Here is a 25736-nt window from a genome sequence, read left to right on the forward strand (position 1 = left end):
CACCACCTTGGTTTTATTGTGTTGCCATATGCTTATCTGCTAATTTAGCATGCAGTCTTTACCGTTTTAGTATTGTCTATTTGTGTCTTTGTCTGCCCCTTAGGTCTTGTCCTGGATGCTTTTTTGCATCGCTGTGAATCTGTAATGGAGGCTTGTTGCTTGTGTTCTTGTAGCTTTGATGTTGGTTCACCCAAAAAGCAAAATTCCCCTCAGGTGGGTTCACTCTACCTTCATATGTTGCGATGGGGAAGATTTACCTAACGCAGTCTGCGCTAGAAGTACTGCAGAATCTTGTGTTTGCAAAAATCCTAAACAAAGGCTATATCCACACAGTGGAATTGTTTGAATACTGTGTGTGCCTGTGTGTTTATTCAGTAAAAGGGTTTATGTGATGATTGGCCGAGACAATCCTCCTCGAGAGAGACTGTGCTGGAAAACAAAGAGTTACCATGGTAACAGTCAAGGGTGAAGGAGGAGGGTGTGTCTGTGCTGTTGTGCTAGAAGTAGCAAAATGGACATTGGCTGGCAGAATGACGGGGGAGCGAAACGATGCTTTCTGTGGTCCTGCGCCATTCCTGCTGCTCACCAAGTCCAAGTGCTTTCCTTCTCCACCCGTCTCCCACATATCTCTCTCTCGTTTTCATTTTGAAGTGAGTGGGAGACTGTGACAAGAACAAATTCTGAATATCAATGAGACAGCCGAGGAAAAAACTCATTTTCTAGCGCTGAGTCTCTCTGATAGTACTTCTGTTCTTTATTTACTGCTGCGTAACGTGGCACAGTTTATCTACATGTGTTTAAGAATGTGGAAGTGTTGTAAGGGCATTTTAATGTCACACTGTGAAATGTTTATCAGATCACACTGAGAATCAGAACTGACCCTAATAAGGATGACAGATGAATGACAAATGGCAGCAGTGGTGATTTCATGGACCACAGAGTTTGTCTCAGAAATTCTGATTCTTCCCATCGTACGTGACTCTCAGTATGTCAAACTGTTTCTTGTAACTTAACAAATCTGATTTCCTATAAAGAAACTATGAACTAATAGCTTTATTCATTTAATAAAATAAAAGAGAGTGCATGATGGCTGTGCTGGATTTATTGTGGACCTTATTTGTAATTGACCAAAATAGTTTGTAATAATAATTCAATAATAAATAGTTCACAATGTACTGAAATGGCCAAGGCGACTGGCTTTGTCTGTTCTCAAAAAGGCAGTAAAGATAGTGTGTGTGTAGTGGGTAAACCGGATGGCTGGTCTATGGTGGTGCAGAAAATATTTAGGTTTTTTAAAGATAGTGATGATGAAAGTTCAAAACCATGTACTGCAGGGCAACTAAACATCAGAAAAAAACTTAAATCAAGATGGAGTGAGAGTGAGAGAGAGAGAGAGACTCTGGTCTGTGAGCAACTTTAAAAAGACACTGATTCAGCTTTGAGTGTTTGGCTGCTTCCCACTGTGGCCTAATGTGCAGTGACCTTTTGATAGTAGGATGCAGTGGTATTAAAATAAACCAGAGAGACCATGACGCTACACGTTCTGAGTAAGCTGCTGCCTCGATGCCATCTCCTCCACCTCCACAAACAGTTCCATTTTGATGACACTTGTGGTTCCTAAACAGCTGAGCCTGCAGCAAATGAGGCTTTTGAAATTAATTTCCAATTAGTGACTAAAATGATCAAAGCAGCAGTTTGTTTCAACAAAAAAATAGTTTGGATCAAGAATTTTCTAATTGAGTGGGCCTGAATGAATCACTTTCAACAATTAAATTACATAACATCCATAAAACAAACAATGTCACAACACATTAACACGTATTTTCTAATATTTGCATGTGATGTTAAATATGTAAAAAACAATCTGCAGTGGACTACATGCACACTCACGTCTGCGTTGCGAGTAAAATTAGTGTTTAGTTCAATTAATGTTGATCTAGAGCCATGCATTTTGTCTTTTCAGCCAGGGTCTGAGTTGCCATTTAAATTATTCATTAACTCGGTTTATAATTAAAATATGACCCGAATTAATCATATGAAGCAAAGTTTAATATTTTTACTCCTCAAGGTTAAAAAGAAACAGAGGAACCACTGTTTTACTGAGAAACTAAAATGGTGAATTTGTTTTTATCTGAATGCTGGAGGTCTCACGGTTTAATGCCTCATTGATTTTGATCAGTCTCCCAGCCTAATCAGTCATATCCTAACAACTTCAGTGCAGCTATTTCTTCTTAAAGAAGATTTAAAAAGCTGTGTCACAGTTTGTCAGATAATCTTCAGTTTTTATGCTTCTTTCTTACTTCTTTCTTCTTTTCTGTCGTGCCTCTTCCCTATCGAAGCCTGACTGTCTGCCTAATTTGCTGGTGTGATCAGAGGTCACAACTTAGAATTCAATGACAGAAAGGCATTAGTATTCTCAAGGCCCACACTCTGACCAAACCATCTGCTGCTTTCGGACTGCTTCTCTTGGCCTGTGTCTGTTCCTCAGCCCTGTTTTTAGGCACACACGTACATTATTGTCAACCACACATGCATATGCACACCTTTAAGAGATGCCAGATAAGAGGCGTGTCAGAGGGTGATTTAAAGCTTTAGTCTGCTGTAGTGTTTTGTGGAATGCATGAATGGATCTCTCTGTGGAGACAGCTCTTCACAAGTGGTCCCCAGCTGCAGGTCAAAACAGACAAATGGGATATTGCAGGCAGGCCTGGTGCGCTGCCGTTCGGTGCGTTGAGTTAGTCTGCATGTGTGTGCCAAACCTCTTTTAGTGATCAAGGTAACCGCTTGAATGGGTGCATACATTTAAGAGCATGTGTGCCTGTGTGTGTGTGAGTGTGCAGGTGGGATATAGACGTGAGTGCACACTGATGGAGCTGGTTGGATTTTGATTTGTTTTGGCTCCAGCCACTGAGTTGTTTTCTTCAGCCATACTGGAGCATATTGCTGCATGCATTGGGCATAAGACAGGGACAGGGACACTCTGTCTTTCAAACTTTTTAGATTTAAATTTAGATGTCTTGTTGTTTAGACACATAAACATGTTAACACTATATTTCTATGTATCATAGTTCTTGAAGAATGGGACGTTGTGGTGGTTTAAGTCTTTAACTGTGAGTCAAACCAAAGTTCTGCCGGCTCTAAAACTGCCTTAAGGATCAATTTTATTCAGCTTGTCAACAGCTTAGATAAAACAAGGAGTTTGAAGAACATAAAATCACCCCCAGAAGAAATGCAGTGTCAAAGTTAATCAGTCAGTTTGTGCCATAACTGTTATTTGTGATATGACAAGATGCCAAGATGCACAGTCAAAGCCAATATAGGATACCTGTGACAAAAGTGGAAGGTGCTGCTTCACTTTTCGTAAATGCCATGACACAACAAGCCGATTGTTAGCCTTTTGTCAGTGTTGGCTGTTGGCCGGTGTCTGGGGCTCTAATTTTATCCCACACCATGAGCACTAGTCAGATATCCCTCTATGAATTGTCAACCAATGTAGCATGTTGAACTAGTGGCACAATCAGCTGATCTGAAATATCACTCTCATTGGCTCTTAGAGAGCCAGTGAACGAGAAGAGAAACAGATTTGACGTAAGTAAACGAAAAAGGTCACACAGAAGCCTATTTTTATTCTACATCTTAATCTCATTTTAACACTGGAATATACAAATGATGGCCCACAATGAATAAAGTATAGATGACTTGATTCACAAGAGGCCGGGCCTTTCTAGATTCTCACAACTAATAGTAGCTCTTCCTGTTTCCCCCATAAACTGTATGAAGATGAACAACAGAACAGGTTAGCAGGGTTAGCGTCTGTTTGGCCAATGCAAGGAAGTGAGGACTCATCTCATCTTCTGCTACCGCTTAATCCTCAGTGGATTGTGGGGGTTGCTGGAGCCTATCCCAGCTGTCATCAGGCGAGAGGCGGGGTACAACCTGGACAGGTTACCAGTCTATCACAGGGCTAACACAGAGACAAACAACCACACTCACACTAAGGGTCAATTTAGAGTCACCAATCAACCTAATGAGCATGTCTTTGGATGGTGTGAGGACACTGGAGTATCCAGAGAAAACCCACGCAGACACAGGGAGAATATGCAAACTCCACCCAGCAAGAACGCCAAACCTTCATGCTGCGCGGCATCAGTGCTAACTACTGAACCACCGTGGCCTGACACACCTGAAAGTGTATAAGGTGCCATTGAACACATGTTTTCCTCATCTGCTTCTGATATGTACGCATCACTTCTCACTAGTTGTATTGATTTGTTATGACAAATGCTGTGAGGCTCATACACGAGACCATTCTCAAAACTTTACAGGTTCAGTGAGTGTGAAAAGACCTTTGTGAGATAAAAAAGCAAAAAGAAATGACTAAATAACTACAGGATAGGGTTGTAGGGCTTTTTGGTAAAATCCCCAAAAGATAAACAACGATTTTAAAAGAGCAATACTAAAATGTGTCATCTGTGAATAAGCATAGCTGTAGTGCGTTCCATAATTCATTCGAATTCTGTCCTAACGGTACTAAGCAGGTGGACAAATCCCCTGTGCGTCTTGTTATGATGGCATTACTATTCATGTACAAATGCATGCAAATTGAATAAACACAGTGAAATCTCAAATATACGCAGGACAAAGCAGATTTGGGAAAAGCCACATGGCTTGGGACTTGCAGGATTTTCAAAATTACATGGCAATTGTAGTGCACGTGGGAACAATGTAAAAAAGAGAAGAAAATGGAACAAAAAACACAGCAACAGTCTGCTACCCCACAACAGGCACTGCTGCCCCAAACAAAGAGAACTTGTGCATCCAGGAAGCACAGAGATGAGGTCAGAGGGTATCGGTCCCCAGGGGATGCTGTTACCCATAGTTACCAGTCCTTACCCTTAGCTCCGGGGATGTGGATGAGGCGTGGCTGAGCTCACACAACACGGTGCGGGGAAATAATGTGAAGGAAAAGGGAGGGTGGAGTCAGAGGTGCATGCTGTGTAGCAGCATGTGGGGGATGGGAGGAGCGAGGAAGAACATGAGGGAGGGCAAAGGGAGGATGGGGGCCGTTGTTGCAACAGATCAGGGTGCTATTGTATATCAGCTCAGGAGAACTACAGATCTCAGGTAAGCGGTACAGTCGGTACATGGCTTCCTAGATGTTAACAAGAATGAGGAGACTTTTGAGTTGAGCTTTTATGTGCTGTCTTAAATGATGAACAAAAAAATCTTTTATTATAGAGACGTGTGGCTATATTTCATCAGGTGTCCCTACCCTTCATGCTAGTTCTGCTGCTTGTAGCCCAGTATTTGTGTCTTGTGTGTAATCTTGACTTAGCTACTCGGGGAACAACAAGCTGCATGTTTGTGCACTCCTATCTGTGTTTCAGAGGAGATGTTTGTGCCAGGTTGTGCAGAGCTAATTAACCGGTATAATTACTGGTGATGGAAAATGTAATTATGGTGAAGGAAAATAGGGGAAAGCTTCCCTCTGAGGGCAGTTGTTGATTGAAGCTGGAGGGCACAACAGAGTGGCAAAAATGATGACAGGACAAAAAAGTTGTTGGGTTGATATAATGCAGCAGAGCTAATAATAACGTGCTTTTAGTTTGTTGGTGTGTGTGTCAGTCCTGGTTTGGATTTATTTATGCCATTGTTCATGATACATAAAATATGATAGGATCTTCACCTTGCTTTGGTACATTTTTAACGTCACTTCAGAAACAGCGTGGAGCACAGCTGCAGCATGCGCACATATTTCGGTTGCACCCTTGTTCAGGATATTCTTTCTTTTTGTTCTTCAGGGTATTTGGGTGGGATTTTTATTTTTATTTTGGAGAGGTGATATCTAAATCTTAGGATCTATACAGCTGAAAAATTAGAAAACAGTTCACTTAATGCTGGCTTCAGAGAAACCTGACCTACAAATACATACATGGACCTTTTAAATTAACACTTTCAACTATTTGCGGCTACATGTTACAAATAAAGACATACTGAAGTAATCACTGATGTTGCACACTTGTCTTGATCGCACCTATCACTTTATGTCCAGGAAGCAGCAAACGTTTCCAGTCAGATTGTGTGCTGCATTTTACTGCCTCTACACATGTACTTAACCAGGTGTTACGTATGAATAGCCTTTGTCTCCCATGTTGACTAATCTTAGCGAGTGAGCTTCAGAAGGATCAATAAGATTTTCGATTGACTGATCATCTGTAATGTTATCAGTGCACATGTGGAGATGGCCCTGATTTAAATATTGATTCTTGGTCTGGCAGTGTCCCATTAGGTTTATGTGAAGGCATTGTGCTTTGAAAAGCACCACTCTTTGCGTTTGCTGTTATAAAGCTGAGCCTGAGGGACATATTGAGCCCACTGCTGTGACTATGGAACTAGAACTGTGCAGAGTAAGCACAAAAGTTGCTCCCTATATGAATAAAGTAAACTACAGAAAGTTTGACTCAATTTTGTCAATATATTGTATTGTCAGATGTGGAAAATATTTAGAAGGTATTGTTTAGGTGTATAGTGTGTGGACGTGCTCTGCTCTATGTATATATGCCACTTGATGCAGCCAGATTAACAGTTTCATTTGATGTGGCCCTGAAACGCTGTCCCTGTGTGTGTCTCTCTCTTACAGGATAAAACCAATAACAATGCACGGCCTGTAAGCCGCCAATCATGGCTCACAGGAAGAGGCCAGGGACCAGCGGAGCAAACAATATGGCTGCTCCAGGTCCCATCTCCTGTCCCAACCCTCATCCTACAGAGTCGTGTGATCTGAAAGCCATCCCCGCGCGGCGACGCCCAGTGCGCTACCCCAAAGAGTCACGTGTTCCGAAATCCCTCCCTCATAATTGTAAGGCACAATATTCTTCTTCCAAGTCTGAAGACGCGGGTCGAAGTCATCCGGAAGCAGACGCAGGTGGAGAGGTGGATGTGAAGCGTTACAGCAACCAAGTAGATGCAGACATTGAGGACCAGCGGCCAGCTACACCGTCCACGCCCGAACAGAACCACGACCACGACCACGACCATGAGCATGAGCATGAACATGAGCATGAGCATGAGCATGAGCATGAGCATGAGCATGAACATGAGCATGAGCATGAACATGAGCATGTGCATGTGCATGACCAGGCTGACTTCCATGGAGGAGCTGACAGCTTGGATGATGACTCCAGCTCTGACTATATCAACAACACTTCGGATGATGAGGAAGACTATGATGACGGTGAGTGTGACATCAGTCATACTAATAAAACAAACGTATGTCTATTTATTACTTTCTCTTATCGATTCTGCTAAATTTACATCTCAAAAAGCTTCAAAAAGAGCATCTTTATTTATTCTACACATGAAAGCCAAGATAATAGGTTGTGATTTTGATGGTAATCAAGTCAATAGGGGTGGAAGCACTTCAATTTGGACCAAAGAACTAATCGACCAATAGACAGACGGAGCACTGCTGTAATGCTTTCATGTGTATACCACCCCACCCTGGTTAAGTTGTATTAATGAGAAACATTTCTGTTTGTGGCTATAAACACCTCCAGGATTGGCAGAGGAAGACGAGGGTGTGACTTACTACATCCGCTACTGCCCAGAAGACGACAGCTACCTGGAAGGTATGGATTGCAGCAGCCAGGGAGACTGTAACCATGGCCACAGCCAGGGGGACTGCACCGGCACCAGGGAGATGGACGAGGCCCACACCGATGAATGCCAGGAGGCTGTGGAAGGATGGGCCGAAGAGGGGGAAGGGAGGCCGAGAGAGGAAGAATGGGTGGAAGATGAGGAGGGGGGGCAAGCAGTGAGAGAAGAGTGGAGAGAAGAGGAGGAGGAGGAGGAGGAAGAGGTGAGGGAAGAGTGGAGAGAGGGAGATGAGGAGGCACGAGAAGAGTGGAGGGACGAGGGCCAGGTCCGGCAGGAGCAGTGGGCGAGACGAGAGAGGCACCGGGTGGAGGAGTGGGGCGACAGAGAGGGGGAGGTGCGCTGTGAGGTGGTGGAGCAAGATCCTGATGAACAGATATACAATGGACGACCAGAACCCATCCTGGACCATCACCAACACCATCATCATCACCACCAGCCCGCCATGCAAGACGCCTCGCACACTTGCCGGGCCGAGGAAGAGGAGGAGGCAGAGAGCGAGGAGTACTGCCCCAATGAGGAAGAAGATGAGGAAGGGGACGAGGAGGAGCAACACGGAAGGGCCTACACTGGAGATTACTACGTCCCTGAAGACAATGGAAACTCAGTGCGAGTATCTCCGTACCGTAGCCGTAAAGTGCTGGTGGTAGAAGGAGAGACGGGGGAGGAGGCAGAGGAGGACATTGACCAAATTGTTGCTGAGATTAAAATGAGCATGAGTATGGGGAGTCTTAGCAGTGGCACTGACCAAAGCCCAGAGGAGCTGGCACAGGACCCAGCACCAAGCGACTACACCCTCTCCAAGCCTGACGTAGCCCCCTACCCACCGGCCCACCACCGTCACGACAGCCGGCCCAAGTCGCTGAACCTCCCATCCATGCACCACAACAACCCTGACCTGCAGAGGGGTGTGAAGGTGCATCCACGCTCCCCTGAAGACCGGCAGCGATGGGCGCAAGAGCAGGTGAGCTGTTTTGAGGCAGAGCAGTTGTGAGAATTTATTTAATTCATTAATAACATTAGCTCTGCCATGAAAGTAATTCTTAGTTCAATATGTGATGTCTGATATAGCTGCTGGTCCAAACCTTGATACACAAACGCATGTGGTCACACTGGGATTTAATTATGTGACCCAAAGTGGTTTTGTAATAGTTGTTTTCCATTTACAAGCCACTGCCCTCCATTTCCTCCAAAGGGCTTCATATAAAGCTAATGAAGTTTGGTCTTAATGAAGAATGCATGTGCCATTATTTCAATTCAAGACTTCCCTGTTGAAGATCACTGAAGTTAAGATACAGACAACGGCTGAGAGAAACAGGAAGCATGTCAGCAGTGATGGGAACACAGCTACTGTACATGGTCTAAGCACAGGATGCAGGTTCAGGATATTTTGAGAGTCTTGCCACTGGATGTGATTGAAAGAGTTTTGTGACAAGCTAGAGATGAGATACAGGTGACACGTTCCTCATTACCACCCAGAGAATCGCAGCAGCCTCACACCACCTCAACCTTACCTTCAAATGTCCCCCGCTCCTCATACTCTCTTACTCTCACAGATACACACGCACACAAACACACACTGTATGGAGACATCATTAAATTCAAATGCATGCAGAGCTTCCCCATCTTCTAAAAGTCAGATGGTAAAAGGAGAGCAGGGATAGTCTCCTGTGGGCAACATGCTGATACACACCTGCTCCACACTGTGCACATGTGCTCGTACAATCACTCTACGTTGCTCATTTGTCGCACTGAACTAGGTCACACAGTGTAACTAGATTAAACTGGAAAAAATGTACAGTACGGTGCAGATTCACTCGGATTATTTTTTCATCCTCTGTTATCAATTGAAATGTTCTCAGTACACCACCTCAGCGTGACCCTCGACTGAACCAGAGCAACAATGAATTTAATAAGAGCCTCTTGGACCAGCATGGAGCCAAAAGATTATGTCAACAGAAGAAATGCTGTGCAAAATTCATTTGGTGCATTTCCATTACCCCTAGAAAGGCGTAAAACATAAATACCGCAATAAAACTGGTAATATAAACGCCTACATTTCAGAAAACTTCTCAAATATCACTAAAACATTTTTACGTTCTCATGAGGAGGTTTTCCTGACATATCCATATAAAAGTGTATCGTTCATGTGGAGATGATGTAGAGTTGCAGCTCATTTTCAAAATACCTACCAATGGAAACACAAATCGAAATTTCAGAAATATCGATTCTATATTGCGAAAAACTATAATGTATGTGTCTGAACACACATACAAATGCAATATTAGTTTAACTGGTTTAAATGTTTTAAACATCATCATGTCAGTGCTTTTGTAATCTGTTTATTTGAGCACCATTGAGAGGGTTTCACACCAAACATTCACACATCCTTTCCCATAATATCCTTCTTCTGCTTTCGCACATTTTCCTTCGTACTTGCTTTATATTAAGCCCCTTTAACACTGTGCGAAATGGTTGCCCTGGCATTTCTTCCTGGGTCAAATGACCTTTAAAATGTCCCATAAATTTAGCGTGTGTGAAACGCATCCTGTGTCGTCCCGCTAAATTACCCGATGACGTTGATGTACGTGCCTGTCTCGTTCTGTTTTTGTCACTGGGCAGCCTGTCTGACAGTCGTTGTGGAAGCTCCAGTGCTGGAAGCTGCTCACTCAAATCTCAAACAGAGCAAAGTTTTGGTCTACTCTCATGAGATCTTCCTGTCTTCCTGTTGATCTCCCCGAGATTGATTTTTTCTCCATTTTTTTTAAATCAAACTAATCAAATGCGTAATTACACGATCTTTAATGTTAGCGCATACGCTACTGATCGGGGGAATCCTGATGTGAGCTGCGAATGCGCCACTGTGTTTATATACAGCTTGTATAACGATGTCACACACATTTCTATCGATCATGGCACGACCGCAAGATCCTTGCTCAGTCGACTAAAAACCGTGTGCTCGATCTCGTACCCACATACGATGAACAGTCGGGACAGCGTCACCCATAAGAGCCACCATGGAGGCAATAAGGGCTCGCCTCCTTTGCCTTTAGCTTCTACGATCCCTTTCCAGATTAGCCACAAATTCCACAAATACCAAAGGGACAAAATTGCAATGCACAACAAAGGCTAACATTTGACTCACTGATTTCCATGCTGTCCATTGTTTACTTCGCACTTAAATGTGTAATGATGAGGGAGGAAAAAAAAACAGATACACAGCTCTCACAGCGGGAGGTCAAGCCTGGGACTGCTGGCAGTCTGAAAGCCCATTAGCGCCCACCAAGGCAGGTCGAACCTGGTCAGAAAATCCTGTGTTCAGTGTGAAAGCGGTATTAGTTTTTGACCTTCAGAAATGTGTCTTTTTCCAACAACAGATAATATTTAGGGGTTTTCTCCATGACTGAAATTATCCATTTTGATATTTACAATACATATTGTACATACACCAGATATTTTATCTCTTTTCTGTAGGTGGGTAGTTAAGCGCAGTTTCAATTGTATAATATCCTGTTTCATATGAAGACCACAGACAAATAATTTACCTCCGGCTAAACATATGACAGAAAATAGTAAAGATCATATAACTGTAGTTTTAACTTGAGCCTCATAAGTAGATACAGGATCAGGCATTCAATTACACACAAATCCTACTAAATCTCTCCTGTCGTGTACACATGGGTGGAAGCTGCCAAGCCTCTCAGTGGTGATCTTGCGGCTGTTAATTGCTTGGATGGATTAAAATTTATGTGGTGCTTATTTATTGATGATAAAATTTTACATGTAGACCCTTCGTGCAAGATACAAAGCAGGACTGGATTCGCTCTGGATTCTGAACATGAGCAAAGTTTTGTAGAACATCACAGTTTACCGTCGCGTCCCTCCAAACGACAACACGGATCTCATTAATTTAATGGTTGTTTGCACAGCTGAGCTGAGCAGCATAATGAATACTGATCAAGACTTTATGTTTAGTTTAGTTTTTACAAAAAAGGCGACACAGATTCTCAGCAGTTCCTCTGCATTTCACTTCTGCACTGGAGGTTTTATTGGCTGGAGCGTTTAATCTCTGCCACGAATATGACTGAATGTTAATGAGTGCTTGTGGACTTGAAAATGAATATCCAGGTGGGTAAAAAGGGACTTTATCATTCTGCTAAATTGGCCATCCGTCCGCTCTTTCCCAGCCTCGCTGTTACAGAAACAACTTATAATAAAATAATAGAATTTCATGATGAGACTCCCAACTGGCACCACAAGCAACTACAGTAATAATTTCCTGTTTATTAATAACATAAACACAAATGCATTTGTAGAATGTGAATCATGAATGCATCATGAAAACATGAAGCGAGGAGCCACGATAGCCAGATGGAAAACACCCAATGTAATTCTTCCACTGTGTGATTATACTCCGGATGTATTGTGTATGTAAATCTTATAAAAAGATGTGACAACACGAAGAGCTTAGCCGTGTGCCAAATGACAGTCGTTTGAACCCAGATTGTTGCTTTCTTCAAAACAGCGCTTAGCCCGTAGAATGATTTTGTTTAATTTTTTGTAATAGCTTAACACACCAAAAGCAGAAAGACACATTTATTGTATTTGAGCTTCCAGAGGTTTATGACAGGGCTGCACTCTCTCACACATCTTATTTATAGCAATATTCTGTATATACAAAACCTCACACATGTACGTCAGTTTCCTACCTGAGTCTCTGGAGGAAATGAAATATGTTTGCATTAGCTAATTCAGTATCATTCTCTTTAAAAAAACAAACAAAAAAAAAATTCTTATTTGTTTGCCCCTGTTCTTCTGGGTTGACTTGACAGGGGAGCAATGGTGCAGAGCAACCCAGAAAACAGCAGCGGTCCGACCTCAACGTTCCCCTGGAGAACAACAACGTACCAGAGGTAAGGTGTTGCTATATGTTCAGTAGCAGCATTTCCTTCGTTGTCCGTTATCTGATGGGAAGTCGCTTGTCCTTTAGACTCTAGATATTGTTGTTTATGTGTGGGTTCCAGTGTGGATACATGTGGCCATCTGAGTAAATGAGTAATAGTGCAATTACAGCTTCAGCTCATGTCCTCTCCTTACGGCGTGATAGCATCCTAGTAATTGAGCAGCGTGTCTGCTTGTGGTTTTATGAGAGCCATTTTTCACTGGGATGTCTGCAGTGGATGCTTCCTCCACAGGCTCCACCCACATTTCTTTGTCCTTGAGCAATGTAAACTTTATGAATATGCAGTGCACCGGTTATGGGATTCAGTAGATCCACTGGGATGACGGTCTGAATCTCATCAGTTGTCTGGAGCCTTTTCCTCCACCTCCCTCCCTTCTGCAGCGCTCTTGCGCAAGGCATATGTGTGTGTATGTATATATATATATATATACACACACAAATATATATATTGTAACTATTTCTAAAGGATGACAGGAAGGATGGTTTTAAAATCAATCGGAAAATGAAACCTTGAAATGAATGAAACCTGATTATTGTTTCATACAGATGCATCAATAATAAGACACACTCTAAAATATATCAAACCGCTTACAGTTTTATGGCATGACATGAAAATGTAAGTAGCAGATTCAAGCCACGTTTAGCCCCTAATAACGCTGACAAAGAGGATCAAGCATTAACATTTCATCTGGCTCCTTTGAGACTGTAGAGACATACCTAATCCACAACCATTTATCTGTCACACTCTGTTTCTGTCTTCCAGCCAACAAAGAAAGTTGCATCGTTCCCCAGCTTTGTCGATGGTAAGTTAATCTGTCTGCACACCTGAGTGCTAATGAAATCGAAATATTTTAATGAAATATTACAAGTGTCGCTTTCCCTACCATTTCCAGTGCTGTGTATCTGCCTCTAGGCACCTTCCAGGTCTAATAATACCTGATGGCCTTAGTTGTGTGTTTGCTCCTTTTGATCACGACAGCCTATCGCGTTCTGAAGTGTGTGTTTGAGAGTCCACACCTACATAGTATCACAGGGGCAGATTAATCTCGCTCCCACCAGCACTGTACTGCACTCCATCAGCTCACAGTCAGTGGCCATCTCACTGCTCAGCCTGTTATCACCATATCTCCATCTCCAGAGCAACAGGGTTTGGCTCGGTTTCTCCCCACAGCCAATGGAGTGCAGTGATTACAATACCCTCTCCACCTCACACCCAACCCTTTCATCTAATCGCTTTCCATGTGTCCCCTTGTTAATCATCATCTTCTCTGACTCTCCCTGGTCCAGTCCCAGGACCCTGCGAGCCAGAAGACCTGATTGATGGAATTATCTTTGCTGCTAACTACCTGGGCTCCACTCAGCTGCTGTCTGAGAGGAACCCCTCCAAGAACATACGCATGATGCAAGCCCAGGAGGCTGTCAGCAGGGTCAAGGTACTCAAAAGCACTCACGCCACGGTCCACTTGTAAACACGCATACTCAGTCTGTGCCACATGTTTGGCCTATTCACTGTTCAGAATCAAAAAGAGAAACATGTTTCCCTTAAAGCCATCCCAGAGAAACATTCTCATCTGATGTTTGATGTCCTAATAAACTCTTAATAACTATGCTTATTAGGACTTTTCCAAAAATAACAGCTGCGTTAGATACACGCCTTTGCAGTTATATATTTTACAACTTGAGTGGTTACCTAAATAATTTGCAGCTTGATTTTTAGCATCATAAAATATTGACATAGAAGCCTTCTGCATTATAATTTGGATATTACTGAAAGCCAGTGTAGTCCACAAACTCAAGGAAACACTTAACATTCTGTTATTACAGTTTATTATTTTAGTATATTATATTAATTTACACCAATCAGCCACAACATTAAAACCACTAAGGAGAAGGAGAAGTAAATAACATTGACCATCTTCGAGTAATGACGAGCTATTATTTAAATAGGCCTCACGCACAGATCTTCCTAACTTCCTAGCATTGAAAGTGTCTCTTCCCATTTTCAGAAACAGTTGTTTCCTTCTATACAGGCATGGAACATCTGTGCTAGCTCTTTGCCAGGCTACTTTTTCAACATCGTTGGCCCTCATTGCCGGCCGTTCTTTGATGTCAGTTTGATGTGTCTGCACCTTAAACAAATTTACGAATGCTGTTTGTCTACAGCAAAGCAGCAAAATAACGCATTAGGCATGAGTGCTCTTTTAGAGCAGCTAAAAAACTTGGCCAGATTGGGCTGTAGGGCATGTGTTTGACACACACGACTGGACAATGGGGCCGCTGCCATGTGAACTTTAGATTTCCCTTGCTGACACTCGCACCCTACTGTTCACTAATATTATTGTGATGAGGATGGTGTTCCAGTTCAACAGATTGCAGTTGTTTTATGCATCGCTGTTACACCCTTCAACGTGCAAACTTTATAGAAAAAGATGCTCAAAATTTCCCTCTGTCAAGGAAAACTTTTGATGTTCCTCACGTTTCCCTCTGTTGTGAGTTCAGAGTCCCCTTTGCCAGGTAACTTTTGTGATCAAAGACCAATGTCATGATGCAAATGACATAATTCAGCACCAGTGTTTTGTTTTGTTTTGTTTTTTTTCAGCGCACAGTTGCTACCCAGACAGCACTTTCTTTTTATCTCCTGCTTATGTGAACACAAGCTTGGCTTCTAAATATTGAATGACTTCCTGTGTAGTGGTCTACTTTTAGAAAGTTACGTGCTGTAATGAAACTTCTGATTGATAAAGTATATAAGTGTGTTTTTCAGCTGTCCATGTGCTTGATATCAGAAAACAAACTATAGTTTCCGGTGTCAATGCAAACACCTGTTTTGGTATGATTTTAGCCACATTGGTCTTTTTAATTAAGAGGCAGATTCTATGACACAATGTTACCACTTTGCCCTGTCCTTTAATGTTATATGGTCCTTTGTAGCATACACTGTAATGGATTGTTATCACACTTTGCACCAAGGACTACTGGTCAATCTTATTTTATATCATGTTGTGGTTTAAGAGGATGAGAGATAGTTACTGATGCAAGTATTTATAATTGGATTTTGGTCTTCTTTAAGTGAACATAATTCCATAAACTAAACACACCAAAGCATTATTGGCTCATAAGTGTTGTAACCATGTATGTGGCATGAGGGTTCAACCTGACCCACCAGATGGCCCTTGAAAACTGCTTGGAAAAGGACAGACTCTTTCAAAAAAACACAGGTGCTTGGATGATTCTTAACCTAACTTCAACCCATAGACTGTATATAAATATGGACAACACGTCCCCACTTCCTTGCACTGGCCAAACTGACATTATTTTCCCAAGGGATACGGGCTGCACGATACGGTCCGAGAGTGAAGCCAAGTGGAACTGCGTTATTAATGACCTCCCACACTTGCCCTAGACTCACTTAGCTTTTTGTTACTGTGCTCTGATCAACCCCACCCCCTACGAGTTACAAAGAAATGAAAGAAAAGGGAGTAGTTTGCATGGCAACTTGTCATCATCATGATGTCACAATATGTTTCTATAGCATCAAATAACTAAATAAAACTAAACTTAAAAGAAAAATGAACACTTGAGTATGAATCAGCATTATATTGTCCACCTAAAATGACTGAAACCATCATTGAAAATATTTTATTTGGCGTGTCTTTTAGTGTTTTAGTTTGGTGCTTATGACCTATATTGCAGCCAGACACCAGGGGGAGCTCTATTTGCTTTGGCTTCACTTTTCCATCACTCACCTTGATTTACATTGTATACTACAGCCACACATGTTGCCTCTCAGAGCATTCACACCTAAACATAGTTAAAGTCTGAATTTCGGCCGCTTAGCTTTCTTCTTGGTTTTTGGAGGAGCGATGGAACACCACTACGATCACGAGTTAGCGTTAGGATACCATGCCCTAAATTGTAACCTGCTTTATTATCTAATTTACTTTAAATACAACTATTATTTTCCATATAAAATAAGCACCATGCTGTGTTTTGGAAGAAGACTGGAAAGTAGTGATTGAGACCAATAAACTTATTATAAACCAATCCCTAACATCTTTATTCGGATCAGTCACATGCTCATTAAAGGTTCATGAGGAAAGTCTTCAAATGTTTTGGCCTGTTGACTTGTCTCAGTCTAACAGCCCTCTTCATTACAAAGCCTACTGGCATCATTCCATCTGTCTAGTCTGTGTGTGCTGCTTCTTTCACTCACTCACTCTCTGCCATTCCTGTAATAATGTTGTTGGGATAAAAACCATGGTGACAATAAACCTCTTTATGGTTTGCCCCGATAGGCAGACTGAACAAAGAGTCACCCAGCATCTCCTTGATTTGTCCTACTGCCACAAATATATTTGTTGCAGGAACCAACAATTAAACTGTGACTCTGAGAAGGATGCAGTCGCCTTCAAACAAACCCAACCACGCAGTTTAGTGCAGTCGTACTTGTGTATTTGCTTTAGATCATAACAAGGAAGTACACATGTGGTAAACACAATCACAGGGACACACCACATAGTGCTGCGCCGAGTAACAAGAAGCACGCCAGGTAAATTGTAGCAGAACTGTGTAGGTTATTTATGCAGATCTTTTTTGGCATGTTGCTCGCCCTGTTTGATGAAATATTTATGAGGCTACACCCCCCCACCCCACCCACCCCCATTCACTCTGCTTCTCCTCAGCAGAGCATTAGATGTTGCGGATGTTTTTCTTACATGAGAGCCGATCACGGTGGAGGAAACTTTACAAACTGAAAACTGGAAAAAGACTCTTCCTTTTGGGCTGTTTCCAAACACCATCTTAGTGGTTCCAGCTTAGCATGGTGGCTCGAGCAAACATCTAGTCTTGTGCTCAAAAATCTAATTGGGAGATCATTTGCTCTGGTATGGTGGTAGGTGGAGAAAAGGGACAGCAGCTCAGCTTGAACTTTATACAGAAGTGTTGATTTTGCTAAGAGTCCTCTCAAATGTCATTGACTTAGGTTTATCTCAGGCGCACTCCCTGGACAGTATTACTAATGAACTAATGACACGCATTAGCTGTGTAAAACTGTTGATCTGAGCTTTTTAATTCCAAACATGGTGAGTTGACCTTGTAAACAGTTTAAATCCTTGTCCAGGGCTTAATCTCCCCTCCCTTTTTGTGTGTCGTTGATTGTTTTCCAGCATGTCTTTTCTGTTAATAGCATTTTGACTGTGACATGAACATGGATGTCGGTAAGAGCAGTGCCCATACACTTGACTTGCTGTTGACAACTGTTAGACATCTACATCCCCATTCTTTTTAGGCTGCCGCCCTAAAAGAATAAATTCATGTCTTTTGAATTGGTGTATTTTAAAGAGGGAAAAGCAATTATTACCATCTGTAATGGTATATTCCATTTTTTTTTATATTTTTTATGATAAACAGTCGTGTAATACGCTATCTCCACAAACAAACATTTCTCTCAGTTGAACACTTCCTCTATCTCTTTCTCTTTGTCTGTCTCAGTATCACTCTCCCTGTTTGTGAGTGCAGTGATAGCACACCTGCCGTTTGGTTTGGGGCTTTGCTATCTTACCTTCTTTTATTCACCTTCTTTATTTCCTCCTCCTCTTCCTCCTGTTTTTTGTGCTCCGTATCTGCTGACCTTGTCCCGTCCCAACGCCTGCGTGCCTGCCCTCCTGCCTGCCTGCCTGCCTGCCTGCCAGAGGGTACAGAAGGCTGCCAAAATCAAGAAAAAGGCGGTGTGTAATAAACAGAGCAAACGGAAGACCCTTTGGCCACTTTCCTTCCACTCTCACCTTTTTTCTTCATTTATTTTTATTTATTTTTTTTGCCTGTCTGTGTATCCTCCCCCATGTGTGTGTTGCACACTTCTAACTTCATGCATTGGCTTCACTACGTCTTTGTCAGGTTTCTTGTATATGAACCAGTGCATTATACACAACACACAATACAAACATTATACATGTCATACACAATGATACAGTGTATGTTCTGTGATTATATTTACTCATGCCTTTATAAAACCCATTTAGACATTATAATACATATAATTGCTGATATACACCGATCAGCCACAACATTAAAACCACTGATAGGAGAAGTTAATAACATTGATCATCTTATGGCAATTCACTGTTCCACTGGGAAACTTTTGGACCTGGGATTCATGCAGATGCTACTTAGACATGTAGCACCCACCTAGACCAGACCAGACCAGACACCCCCACCCCATAGCAATGACACTCCTTGATGGTAGTTGTCATCCCCAGCAAGATGCAGCCTGACACAGACACACAAATGGTTTAGGAACAACTCAAAAAACTTGAGTCAGAACTGTTTTGGAGGCCGTTTTCACTAATGCAGATTGCAGATATTGCACTGATGGAGTGAAACTGATTCTGTTTAAAGCATTTTGTTCTCCTTTATACACTGCACATCTGTGGTTGAACTATAAAATATTGAGCCTGCATGTATTGGTCCTCGTGAAGCTCAACGCCACATGCTGCACTTCTCAACTTTGGGAGCACTGGTACAAGTGCCTTTTAAGAAAAGGTCACTAAACATTTTTTTTTCTAATCTTTTGTATATTTAATCTTTCGTTTTGTGTGTTTTTGTTGTGTGGACTCTGAGTCTGGAATAAAGTTTATCTGCACCTCTGGTAGACGACACAGTATGCAGACGACACAGGGGTCATAATGTTATGCCTGATCGGTGTGTAACCCATTTTTTCCCAGTTTCCCATAAATCTCTCAAAATTCCTTAAACTAAAGGATCAGGAAGTTAAAGCATCTGTTTGTCTGTTTAATTAAGTATATTTTCTCCCATAAATATACCAAAGTGTCAGGAAAAATAACAGAAATGGTAACAAAGCACAACACATTTGGAACAACTCCTTCCCATCGTGGTCAGAGACATAAACTCACTAACGTATCCAAATCAAAGTTCATACCAACTCATATTTGTGTAATGAAATAGCATTTAATAAAGGGTGCATGATCATGTTTTAGCAGTATGCTCTTGCCCTCAAGTAAGTTAAATGATGTATTTAGCAAATTGTAATTCTTTGCATGTCTAATTTTTATGGGATTAACGTTTTTTACCAGCCAAAGCAAGAAATAAGTCTCAGTTCATATCATGTCATCTCTAGACTCTGGTGATTCTGAGATGCAGTGGGGAGGAGGATTATGTGCAAACAAACACATGCGTTTTAGACTAAATGTTAAAGAACCAAGGAAAGCTTTAAAGGAGAGCATTAAAGAGCTTTAATCCACAAATTTGGCGGTAAACTGTTTTGCTTTGCCTTCATCATATAGGCAGTTACAGGCAGAAGGACATGCATGGTGATTTATATTCACTACACAGATTGGATCTTGATTTGGTCGACCAGAATAAATTAGTTTGCTTGCTCCATATGTTAACCTCTAATTGAAAGCAAGTGTTCTTGCATACGAGAAACATAAATTAGCAGCATGTCTGTGGAGGTTCTCAGCCATCCAGGTCATGGTACATACCAAGAAAACAAAGCAGAACTAAAGGCAACTGGACTTGTTGGGTTTCATGGAGAAATTTCACCAGTCATCCAAGTCAAACACATACTATCTGTAATTGGAGGAATTTGTTTTGATGCTGTTTTCTTCCTCCAGTGAATGACTCTAATGAACTATTAATGGCTATTAATGAACAAAGCCCGACCAGATGTTTGCTTTCTAATCTTCTTTTACGTTCTCTGCAGTCTAGTCCAATGTTTATGTCATGAAAACTTTAATCACAGCGATATGCTTTTATATCTATAAAGATTCTGTATCACTGTTGCCTTATTTGAAATGCATGAGGCAATTTTCAATTAAACTAAAACAAATATAATTTTATTAGTCTACAGTTTAGTGATTAGTGGGAAATGTGTGCCGGCTTGAAGCTCTCACTGGTGTAACAGCCAGCTGGTAAGGGTTTAATGTTAAGCTGCTCTCCAGATTCCCGTGCCAGCTCTGCATCCTCGTGCCAGGACAGATGATGTAAACTAACACCACTGCTAAACACTTTCGTCTTCTGACTTTTCCACCTCATATTTAAATCAGCAACCCGTTCATCTTACAGCCATTTACGTTGTTGGAAACTAAACCAAATATGCATGAGTTTTTGATATATAGATTAGGACTACCCTACATTTAACACGGACATCATTCAGACAGCTCTGTCAGTAGGTTTAGTTAAAATATCTTGAGCCATCAAAGTCACAAGGAGATGATTTGACCAACTCCCCTCTTTCTGTGTTTCTTCAGAGTGCAGATGGAGATGCTCAAACCCTCACTGAGGTTGATCTATTCATCTCCACCCAGAGGATCAAGGTCCTCAATGCAGACTCACAGGTAAGTGCTTCAAGCTGAGTTACTCATTAAGAGACTGTTGCTCTGTCATTGCTGTCCTCAGCTTAACTCCTGACACCAACTGCATCTTATGAAACCCCGACTCTGATTGTTACTTGTTTAATCTCATGGCGTCACAGTCAGAGTTCAATTTGACCGGGCTTAAAAATAAATTCTGCAAAGCCAAGTGAAGAAAAAAAAAGCTCTGCTAACATCTGTGCAGCTTGGTGTTATTTTATTTGGCTTAGTACAAACATCCCGATTTTAACCAGAAATTGTTAAAGGCCTGTTTAAAGTGCACAATTTACCACATGTTTTCTTCACACAAAACCGCTTCTCCATTTTTTTTTGTTTCCCTTTCTGCCTTTACAACGAGGTACATCATGTGAAGCAGCAATTCAAGTCTCCACAGAAGGTGGAGTTTTTGATAGATGCTCTGCAGTGTATCGTGTATAGGGCCTTGCGGTCCCAGCAACAGTTCAATGTATATGTGATAGATGATTCATGTGCAGTATTTCGGTCTCAGCTGCCGTCTGGCCATCTGAGCAGAGTGTCAGAATGTGTGTGAGTGTGTGGGCAGCCGCCTGGCAGAAAATAACGTGCTGCAATGCAGTGTCTATCTTCCTCCCTTTCCCATCTGGTTGCCACTGGTCCTGGAGAGGAGAGTCAAGTATTGAAGCCTTCTTCTGCAATTAAAAGCTTGATGCAGCTTGCGCGCTGTTTCTGACAATGAGTCACAATAAGAACAACTCCAAACGTGGGCTGAAACTACAACACTAATTAGGCTGATGTGATAAAACCCACCACACAATTAATGAAGTGATGGTAACTAAACTGAAATTAAATATAGCACATTATCATAACACCGTGAACAAATACCTCATAGTGACACATTCGTCTTTGAAGTTCAGATCTTCTCTAAGTTGTTTCATCCAGGAATGATACCTCATGAAATCTGCATTATTACACAATTATAAGGCTGAGTGAAGAACCCTGATTAAACCATCGACACAAACAGTCAGAGTTTTTATTTATTGCACACCTGTTAAGATGAACATCATACTCACAACACGATTTACAGAGGCTTTATTGTGCTTTAATCAGATTATACTGCAGGTTTGAATCCAATCAGCAGTAGGCCTGGTTGTTTTCTGTCGATAATACTTTCATCTCACCTTCTGTGCTAAATGGATGAAAGAAAGGAAAAAGAAAGAAAGAAAAACTTGCAACCAAAACATATGGTCTAATATTTGGTTCGACCGACCAAGGTCTTGTATCGATGATGGGAGAGTCTCACCAGTCCACTAATCCTTCTCCAGCACATCCCAAAGATTCTCAATAGGGTCTGGACTCTGTGGAGACCAATCCATGTGTGAAAATGAGGTCTCATGCTCCCTGAACCACTCTTTCACGATTTGAGCCTGATGAGTCCTGGCATTGTCATCTTGGAATATACAATCAGGGAAGAAAGAATTCATTGATGGAATAACCTGGTCATTCATTATATTCAGGTGGTCAGCTGATCTCATTTTGGGCATAATGTTGCTTAACCTAGACTAGAGCAACTGCAGCAATCCCAGATCATATCACTGCCCTCACAGGCTGGTACAGTAGACACTAGGCATGATGAGGGCATCACTTCATCTGCCTCTCTTCTTACCCTCTGCTTGATGCATGCCAATAATTCGACCCTTCACAAAAAACTCACTAAGTCCTGCATGGATGGCATCATTCTAATTGTGGGAGTTTGTCTGGAGACGTTTAATTGTTGTGTCCATACATACATATATTATTTATTTCATTGATTAGTTTAAGATGAATTCATCCTACCTCGTAGCCGTGCATAAACCACCGACAGAAGTGCTTAAAAAGGGTGCCGTCCTACATGCTGCCATCACCATCAGAGTCTGTAAATCTAAATCTCATCATAATGACAAGCACTCAACTGTGGAGTCCTATTTAACGTGTTGTGGTCAATGTGTGGACAGGAAACGATGATGGACAATGCCCTCCGCACTATATCCTACATCGCTGACATTGGCAACATCGTAGTCCTGATGGCGAGACGCCGGATGCCACGCACAGCCTCGCAGGACTGTATCGAAACTACACCTGGGGCACCAGAGGCAAAGAAGCAGTACAAGATGATATGCCACGTCTTTGAGTCCGAGGATGTAAGTGACTCTTGACTTCAAATTCATTAAGCTGCTGTGTCTTCTTGCATTTGTGAGACAATTTGTCTCAAGTGAGAGGTTATGCTTATATTCTTTAAGGGTAAGTGTACTTGTAAGTGTTTCAATTCACCTTCCCATTTCTAAGCTTTATCTTTTTTTTTTCAGTTCGGCTCCAACACATCGTTTTATTTGTGTATCTTTAATTTTGTCACTGTTATTTTGAAATCCCACAAATGTTCCGGTGTGCCTTGCAGTATCTAATTAAAACAACCCAGTGATGTGCAATGATGTAAAGTGGCTGGCCACTTTTCATTTATTTTTTCTTACCACGCTGAACGGCTGCTGGCCTTGTTGAAGCAGATTCAGTGAAACTTGGCAACGTGAACAATGTTGCACTGAGGAGCCAACAGCTCACTTTCTGTGCCAATGAGTTTAAAAGCTGGACTCCAAGCTGTCCCCTCTTCATCTAATTTTGTTGCCAGGTTTTATAAAGGCGGCTAGAGTTATAATAGAACCACTGAGCCACTCATCCATCAACTTATTAACTGTTTCTGTTATTAAGGCTGCCTTGTATCTGGTTTGTGACTTTATTGATGCGGGAAACCAAGTCACCGCATGGCTTTGACTCATTAGTGTCTGCAAATTCTGTAAAAGATTTACATGAGGATTCTTCTACTTTTCTATCACTTTTCAAGATCAAAGTCCACTTAGCTTCCCATCATGTTGTGTTTTTATATTCTTTGTCTTCATTAAGCTCCATTCCTCCTAACCCAGAGAGGAATAAAGAGCTAGCTCTCTCAATGTGAACTGTGAACAGCTTTTGACAGTGGACATCAATTTATATTATCCTTTAACACATACTTGGCACACCCAGCAGCACTATTGTTTGATGCCATTGAAGGCTCCATTGTTACTTTTGTGAAGGTTTGCATTTTTTTTTTACCCCTAACAAGACAAGATCATAGACACACATTTACCTCATGAATCCTGATCTTTTTTCTGCCTGCAGGCCCAGCTTATCGCTCAGTCTATCGGCCAGGCGTTCAGTGTAGCTTACCAGGAGTTCCTGAGAGCCAACGGCATCAACCCAGAGGATCTGAGTCAGAAGGAGTACAGCGACATCATCAATACCCAGGAAATGTATAATGATGACCTCATTCACTTCTCCAACTCTGAAAACTGCAAAGAGGTTGGTTAAACGTACAGTACACATGTTAATATCTCAGAAGGTATGCATGCGTTGTTTTTTTTGTTTTTTTCATGTAGATGTTTATTTGTGTCAGTCCAGGAAAAAAGACAGAGCACCTTTCACATGTGGTACAAACAATCGCAGGGCTGTTAAAGAAACACAACTATAGTAGCTGTTAGCTAATTAGACATATTAAAAGGCAGATGGTACAGGGAGCATGTCAACTCAAGCTTTTTCTGCTGTAGCATTTCAACTTTCGTTAACGCTGTGCCCTGAAAACATTGCTGGAGGCTTTTGGAGAATTAAAAACCGTGGAACACTCTGTGCTGTAGGAGCAGGGAAGCTGCATGGGCATTACCACTGTACAGTTGCTCTATTAGAGGCACATGAGTAATTTGTACTGATGGGGAACTTGGGCTTTCTTGAAGCACTAAAGCTTCCCAACCTTCCTAACTGAGAATAAATTTGTGTCTCGAGGCTGGTTGTGTGCGCTGGTAGCATCTGCTGGTCTGAAGAACTGGAACAGGAAAATATGACTGAAACATAAAATAGTTCTATGAATAAATGACTTGTGCTCTTTGAGTGTTTATGTCTAACATAACAACCCATATTTAGCTTCAGCAGAACTCAGTCTAGATGTTAGATGTTAAAGTCTGTTTTGCAGTGCAGATTGTCTTGACTGTAGCAAAGTGTTTAACCCTCTCCCATTGTTTTTAATGGTACAATTACAGTCTGTTATAGTATAACTAACAACCAAAGTACACTGATTTACACCATTAGAACTACTGACACAAGAAACAACATTGATCATCTTGTGACAATTCAATGTTCTGCTGGGACACTTTTGGACCAGGCATTCAGTTGGATGTTACTTAGACACGTAGCACTCACCTAGACCAGACCAGACACCCCATAGCAATGACACTCTTTGATGGCAGCAGCCATCCCCAGCAGGATGCAGCCTGACACAGACACACAAAAAAGACCAGCACAAGGTGTTGACCAAAACAAATTCAATAGATCCCAAACTGATCAAGTATCTGTGGGATGATCTACAAAGGCCCAAAAATTATAATGGTTATAATGTTATGGTCATAATGTTATGACTGATAGTGTATATTGCGCACAGCTTTTATGCTTTATAATATTTTATCTGCCTACATGCTCTATATGTGCTTCATCGTGCTTCTTATGTCTCCTTGAAGACACACCTCATTTGTAACTTTTATATACGACTTAACTGTCCTCATTTAATTCAATCAAGGGAACATAAACTGAGTTGTTATATTGTTAAGGCTATTTAAATTTGTGTAGTAAGTTTTATTTGTTGTTTAATGCATGTTTTCTTTTACTTCAACATGTCACACACTACAATGAAAGGGCACATATTTACCTCTGTAATCTTC

General features: G+C 41.6%; 1 protein-coding gene across 3 annotated transcripts in view; it reads left to right on the forward strand.

The window, feature by feature from the left end:
* apba2b (amyloid beta (A4) precursor protein-binding, family A, member 2b) overlaps positions 1-25736 on the forward strand; it is a 55587-nt gene that overhangs the window by 26102 nt on the left and 3749 nt on the right. The window contains exons 4-13 of one of the 3 annotated variants that reach the window (XM_047580601.1): positions 6641-7029; positions 7066-7234; positions 7557-8617; positions 12486-12566; positions 13380-13419; positions 13904-14049; positions 18307-18342; positions 20884-20970; positions 22956-23141; positions 24151-24330. In XM_047580601.1, the coding sequence (XP_047436557.1) occupies positions 6682-7029; positions 7066-7234; positions 7557-8617; positions 12486-12566; positions 13380-13419; positions 13904-14049; positions 18307-18342; positions 20884-20970; positions 22956-23141; positions 24151-24330 (2334 nt within the window). In that variant the 5' untranslated portion in view covers positions 6641-6681. Of the gene's footprint in view, positions 1-6640; positions 7235-7556; positions 8618-12485; positions 12567-13379; positions 13420-13903; positions 14050-18306; positions 18343-20883; positions 20971-22955; positions 23142-24150; positions 24331-25736 lie in introns of all 3 variants that reach the window. The other 2 variants (XM_047580598.1, XM_047580600.1) reach the window with 2 other exon arrangements.

Source organism: Mugil cephalus, chromosome 3 (assembly GCF_022458985.1).
Source record: "Mugil cephalus isolate CIBA_MC_2020 chromosome 3, CIBA_Mcephalus_1.1, whole genome shotgun sequence".
Classification (NCBI taxonomy): Eukaryota; Metazoa; Chordata; class Actinopteri; order Mugiliformes; family Mugilidae; genus Mugil; species Mugil cephalus.